General features: G+C 48.6%; 1 protein-coding gene across 1 annotated transcript in view; it reads left to right on the top strand.

The window, feature by feature from the left end:
- Positions 1-3905: 3905 nt before the first annotated feature.
- Positions 3906-6923, top strand: part of LOC123247474 (CGRP receptor component) — a 31409-nt gene continuing 28391 nt past the window's right edge. The window contains exon 1 of the mRNA XM_044676373.1: positions 3906-4077. Within this exon, the coding sequence (XP_044532308.1) occupies positions 4070-4077 (8 nt within the window). The 5' untranslated portion in view covers positions 3906-4069. The remainder of the gene's footprint in view (positions 4078-6923) is intronic.

Raw genomic sequence — 6923 nt, 5'->3', positions numbered from 1 at the left:
GGCTCCACCTCCAGGCCCCACCTCCTCGGGCGCTGCACCAATCATGGCGTTCCCGGCGTGCAGGCGGGGCTCGCCGCTTCACCTGCCCTCCCAGTGGATTCCGCCTCTGGTCCCCGGGCGTCACGGGGCACCTCCCTTGTTTTTGGGCCTCTGTCGGACCGGACGGTGATGAAATCGGACTACCCGCATGGGCGAGTGACTTCCTCCTCCAGACAACTGCTCAGGCTGGGTTCATGGCATCCCTCAAACGGGGTCCTTCCGGTCATCTGCCCCCTCTCCCACCCTCTCCTTTTAGATGGGGCTCTGAGACCCTGGGCAAGCCTCTTAACTGCCCCCATATCCCTGATCCAGAGCTCTAAGGGGCCTCAGCGCCTATCTAGTCTACCTCTTTCATTTTACAGACGGGGAAACTGAGGCACATAGAGCTGAAGTGACTTATCCAAGACTATACAGATATAGACCATTTCCTACATGAAGAAGACCAGGGATTTGAACCCAGGTTCTCTGACTCAAAATCCAAGGCTTTTCCCACCACACCATGCTACCCACGCAGGATTCTTTGTCCAGCTTTCAGGCTTATTCTTCTTTATGCGTCCAGGGTTCTGACTCCACATTTTTTTCCTGTGTAAGACTTCTGGAAGTTACCATCAACTGGGATCTCTTTCAAAGCCAGCAACAGGTGTAGACTACAGAGACCCATTCATCTTCCTTGCCTCGCCTTTGGGTCTTGTCCCTATCCTGTGCCAGAGTCACTGACCTCAGATCCGGCATGGTACACAGTGAGGGTAAGCAGAGAGGGCAGGGGTCGTGTCTTTGAACTTCGTGTGCGTAGACTTCAGCGATGGGTGCAATGAAACGCCCCTAAATTATTGCACCATCAGCAAAATGGCACCAGAGGTCAGTTGGTCAGTTTCAGCTTGTCCCTTTCAAGGGACTTGTTTTTTCTGAGTTGTCCTGGCCCGGAATCACCTGGAATCACCTGGTTTTCATATTCTATTAAGCCTAGTTGGTCTGCCTCTTCTCTCCAATTTGCCTTCTGCATCACTGCCAAATAGAGAGCCTTGATGCTGCTATGTTGCTCAAGAAATCCCAGTGGCTCCCTCTTGTTTCTAGGATAAAGAACTCTTCAATCTAGCACTTGAGCTAATCTTTTCCAAATTCAGCCCAAAAGATCTGCTCCCAATCTATCCTTCCAGACATATTTCACTTTGCTCTTCACCATTGACTCTAATTTATTAGCCAAACTAACTGAACTGTTGTTGCTCAGTTGGGTCTAACTCTTCAGAACCCCATTTGGGGTTTTCTTGGCAAAGACACTAGTAGGGTTTGCCATTTCTGTCTCCACTGTGTCCCCATTTTACAGATGAGGAACCGAGGCTAATAAGGTTTAAATAACTTATTTAGGGTCAAATAGCAGGCAGATAGATACTTGAGACCAGATTTGAGCACAGATCCTGACTTCAGACCAAATGCTCTATCCACTGGGCCACCCAGCTGCCTCACATATTTATCTTTCCCCATATCTTTGGATGTAGGCTAAGCTCTACCTTCTCCCTTCTCCTCTTTGGGAATTTCAAGCTCATTTCAAGCCTCAGCCGACTTCCTAAAAGAAGCTTTTTTTCATTCTCCCTCCCCCAGAAGTTTTATACATGGATCCCTTTCATATCTTGGCTTTGCCCATCAAGATTTTGATATATCACTGAGAGGCATAAGAAACTAAATGGGAATATTTGGGGAGTTTTGTGAAGGCCAACAGATGACACAGAAAATGTTTAGAAATGCATAAACTACATTACAGTATTATATAATATCAACATAGTTTATTATGTTGTTATTATTATATTCTGTCTTAGAATCAATACGTTGTATTGGTTCCAAGGCAGAAGAGTGGGAAGGGCTGGGCTTAAGTGACTTGCCCAGGGTCATACAGCTAGCAAGTGTCTGAGACTACGTTTGAATCCGGGACCTCCCAGCTATAAGCCTGGCTCTCAATCTACTGAGTTACCCAGTTACCCCCCCCCACCTTTAAAAACACCATAAATATACACAATTTCTTTTCTAAAGTTAAAACAAGTAGAAAATAAAAGTTTGCAAAAAGAAAGCCAAACAATCTTATGTGGATTTTCCAAATTAGGGGAATTTTCCAGATTCCTAACCCCCATGATGCGGAAGGGACACCTATATTTATTTTCTATCTCCTTATCTGTGTATCAGCTTTAACTCCAGCCCAGGGTAAACTCCCTAAGGGCAGGCATGGTTTCTTTCTTTTTTTTCCCCTTGTGCATCCTAGGGGTGGTAGGGAAATTAAATGAGATAACATTTGTAAGGAGCTTTGCAGAATTTAAAGTGCTATTTACATGCTAGCTATCATTATTAAAAGAGGGAGAGGTGGAGAAGGAAAGGAAGAAGCATTTACAGAGGGTTTATTATGTGCCAGTCAGTGGGTGGAAACCCTTTGAGGTGTATGCCATTATGATCTTTATGTTACAATAGAAGAAACTGAGGTAAACAGAGGTTAATTGATTTGTCCAGGATCACACAGCAAATAAGTGTCTGAGGCTGCATTTGAACTCTGGTCTTGGCCCCAGCCCTCTCTGTATAGTGAGCAATCTAACTGCCTTTATTATTATTATTAGAGTATTATTATTAAATAGTCTATTAAATAATAAATAAACCAAACCGGATGTGGAGCTGGTAACCTGCGTTTATATCTTGGCTCGGACACTTCTAGTTTTGTGACTTTGAGCAGGATGGCTAGCCTCAGTTTCTCCTTCTGTGAAAGAGGGATATTAAAATCCTTCCTTTCAAGGTTGTTGTGAGGATCAGATGAGACTGTGTATGTAAAGTGCTTTGCGTACTTTGAAGCCCTATTTAAATGCCAGCTGTTATTAAAAGCCTACTAGGTTGGGGCAGCCAGGTGGCTCAGTGGTGGAGAGCCTGGGTTTCAACTTGACCTCAGGCACCTCTTGGCTATATGACGCTGGGCGAGTCAATTAACCCCAGTTGCCAATAGACCTGATCACTCTTCGGTCTTGGAACCAATACTTAGTATTGATTCCCAGACGGAAAGGAAGGTTTTTTAAAAAACCCTCCTAGGTGCTGCGTTAGGTCCTAGAGGAGACAGAGGTCGGGTCAGACCCCGTCCCTGCCCTCGCCGGGTTCCCAGCTGAGAGAGGATACAATCCACGGACAAATGAAGTTAGTAAAACTCTTAAAATAGTGGCAAGGCACAATCCAGATGAAAGGCTGAGTGAAAGATCATAGTAAGATGATGTTAGGTCGCTAGGGGGCGCTATAGTGCGCAGAGCACGGCAAATCGGAGTACAAATCTGGGCTAGTGTTAGTTGGGGGACATTGGACGAGCCCCTTAACCCGGTTTGCCTCAGTTTGCTCCTCCAAAGACTGGAAAAGGAAATAGCAAACCACTCCGGGGGCTTGGACAGCTGATCGCAGTGGATAAAATGCATGTCCTCATCTTCTTGAGTTCAAAACGGCCTCACACACGTGGTACGAGTTGTGAGACCCTGGGCAAGTCACTTAGCCCCGACTGCCTCAGTTTCCTGATCTGCTAAATAAACTGGGGAAGGAAATGGTACCAACCGCTCCGGTCATCTCTGCCAAGAAAGCCCCAAGTGGGGTCCCGAGAAGGGGACAAGAAGGAAAACGAAAGAACGACAAACCGGGATAGCAAAGTAAAAGGGAGCCAGTCCCAGTCCTCAGGGAGCTTCCGCTCTAAAACGCAGCCTAGCCAGGGGATGGGTGGCAAAGGCTGGAGGGCCCGGCGTGTACGCCCAGTGCTTTTCCCCGCCTCCGCCCCAGGGCCACTGCTGGGAAAGGCGGGGAGGAGAAGGGGCTGGGCTGGCTAAGGGAGCGCGCTGCGTGTCTCCGGAGGCGGCCCCGGCGTGTGTACGTGCGCGCTCGCGCGGAGGCCTGGCGGCTCCGTGGCGTGAGCGGGAACCTTGTCCCCGGGCCCCAGGCCTGCCACTCGGGAGCGTGTGGAGCGGGATCGGGAGCGTGTGGAGCGGGATCCGGAGCGGAGGGAGAGCAAGGAGGAGGAGGAGGAGCCGCAATGGAAGTGTGAGTGGGCAACGTGGGAAGGCGGAAGAGTCCGGGGGAGGGGAAGGGATGCACGTGTGTGCGTGCACACGTGCATTCGGACGTGCGTGTGCATAAGTGTGCATTGCCGGCGTGCGAGCATGTGCATTTGTGAACGTTCCTTAAGCCTCCCCTGTGACCCGCCCACCCCCCAGCTGAGCTGAAATGGGCCGAAACGGGCCCCGGGGATCGAGTCCCCGCGTGGGGGCGTGTTATGATTCGGTCTCCCTCCTCCCCTTCCCATCCCCCCTCCCAAGTCGGGCCCCCCTTTACTCCCCGGAGCCCTTTGGTGCCCCCTCCCCCAGAGGTCAGCGCGCAGCCACTGGGCAGTGCCTAGGCTCTGTGCCCAGGCATGCGCTCGGACCATTGATTTATCAGCATTTTTGTAGAGGCTTAACCAAGGGGGCACGAGACTGGACTTGAACCTGCGGTCCAAGGAGCACCCCTCCCCCCCCCTTGGTCAAGGCACTTAATTGTGGGTTTCCTAATCCAAAAACCCATCAATCAAAACCCTTCCCTTCGGTCTTAGAATCAACACTGTGTATTGGTTCTAAGGCAGAAGAACTGTAAGGGCTGGGCAATGAGGGTCAAGTGACTTGCCCAGGGTCACATTTTAATCCAGGACCTCCTATCTCTAGGCCTGGCTCTCAAACCACTGAGCCACCCAGCTGCCCTCTTGGTATCAATTCTAAGACAGAAGAGCATCAAGGAGAATTAGGGTTCAGTGGCTTGCCCAGGGTCACATACCTAAGAAGTATCCAAGGTCACTTTTGAACCCAGGACCTCCTGACTCCAGGCTGCCTCTCCTCTGTGCTGCTTAGCTGCCCTCCAGGAGCTTCTGTTCTAATAGGAGATGGGACCAGCCCTGGTCTGCCAATACTGCCTTTTCCCCAACAGCCCCAAGCATCACTTAGGTTTCTGGGTAATGTTTATTTTATTAATTTACTTCTTTTAAGTGGTGATGGAAGGCGTTTGCTGCCTGTTTCTCATATTCCTCTCATTTGAGCTTCAAAGATTCGTGCTAGGATTGTCCGACTTTTATGGCAGAGGGAGCATCAGCCAGGTAGACCCAGCCCTAGGCCCTGCCCCTGCCCCATAGATATTGTCTCTGGGACCCCGGGCACACCACGCTATCTGTGGGCCTGAGCTGCTCTCGGGGGGATTGTCAGAATTTACTTTAATGGGAGTGAAATCTTGGGTCCAACCAGAAAAGCCAAGTTAGAGACCGAGGACCCCCCCTCCCCCCAGCAGTGCCCCATGATGTCATGGAATCGTCGATATCACTGCTAGTACAATTTAATTAATTAACATTACATGTGTCCAGGTAGGGTGATGGAATCCACCCTGGGTATGGTGGAAAACGGGCTTTGGAATCAAGACAAGACTGGACTCTGCTTCACCACTTCTCCGTTATCTCAAGCAAAATGACTTCATTTTATCGTTTCGTTTCTAACGGGAGTGAGTTGACCCTGCCTTTAAGTTTCTTTTCCCCCCAAATTGATGAACCTGGAATATACATATTTTTTATTTTTTAAAATACTTTTCCATGTTTACATGATTCATTTTCTTTCCCTTTCCTTTCCCCCTCCCAGAGCCAACATGCCATTCCACTGGGATATATATTTAAAAACATTAATTTTAAAAATAGCAAAAATGTATTTTTTTCTCCCTCTCATTAGAAAAAGACAAACAGCAAAACAGAGGAAGCTAGGTAGCTCAGTGGATAGAGAACCAAGCCTAGAGAGGGGAGGTTCTGGATTCAGATGTAGCCTCCAATGCACCCCACATGAGTCACTTAATCTTCATTCCTTCGCCCTGACCACTCTTCTGCCTTCCAACACCCAGCATTGATTCTAAGATGGAAGGGAAGAGTTTTAAAAAAAAAAAGAAGAAAAATAAAAACAAAATCTTGTAAGAAATAGAGTCCTACAAAACGTTGACGATGCCTGAAAAATACAATCTACAGCCGGAGAGTAAAGAGTAAAATCTCTTTGTTGGGAGGTGAGCGAGTGGCACGTTTCAGCATCTGGAATCCTAGTTGTTGCGCTGATCAGAATCCTTACAGCCTTTAGGGTTGCTGGGAATTGATCAGACCTGTGGGATGAGGGAGGGTTTTAACTCCTGGTTATGGTCCTGATGCCCGAAAGGATGGAGGGGCCTTCGAGCGGAATGGAGAAGCTTGGATTGGGGGGAAAGATATTGAGTTGGAGATAGCTACAGGATGGAAGCGTCCAGCAGGCAGGCGGAGGGGTGGGATGGATGCTCATGAAGAAGGTGCTAGATTAGGCATTGGGTGGTGGTTGGGTCCTTGAACATAATTTTTGGGGGATAGACAGGACGACAAGGCCTGGATGCCTTTGGGTGTGAGTGACCCCCTTGGTGAGACCACAGACCAGTGTTCAGATGAAAACCTACCTGTATTGGAATTGGTCTTCACCCTTTTTTTCTCCAAGGTTTAGGGGTATGTTAATAAGTAAACTTAGTGGATACTTTGATTCTTATCTCATTTAGCAAAGAAAATAAGAAAGAAAAAGTAACTATGAGTTCTTCCTGCAGGGCTTTCCAGCTTTTCACTGTTCTCTAGGGGCTGTGCCATTGAGGGAAGGACCCTTTGTGGGCAGAGCAGCGGATTTCAAGGCAGGAAGTTCTGGGTTTGAATTGTGCCTCATAAGCTCACTGACAAGTCCACTAATCTCTGTGAACCTCCGTTTCCTCCTCTTCCATTTGGAAATCTTGGATTTTGGTGTCATTCTCCCCCCATCTCCAAGCCAGTGGCTTTTTGGAAATCTGGGCACACAGGCATGTTTTTGCCTGCTGGCACCTTAGGA

The sequence above is a fragment of the Gracilinanus agilis genome, chromosome 4, assembly GCF_016433145.1.
Source record: "Gracilinanus agilis isolate LMUSP501 chromosome 4, AgileGrace, whole genome shotgun sequence".
NCBI lineage: Eukaryota > Metazoa > Chordata > Mammalia > Didelphimorphia > Didelphidae > Gracilinanus > Gracilinanus agilis.
Note: the sequence above shows the minus strand (reverse complement) of the source record. Positions and strands in the feature narration are given on the sequence as shown.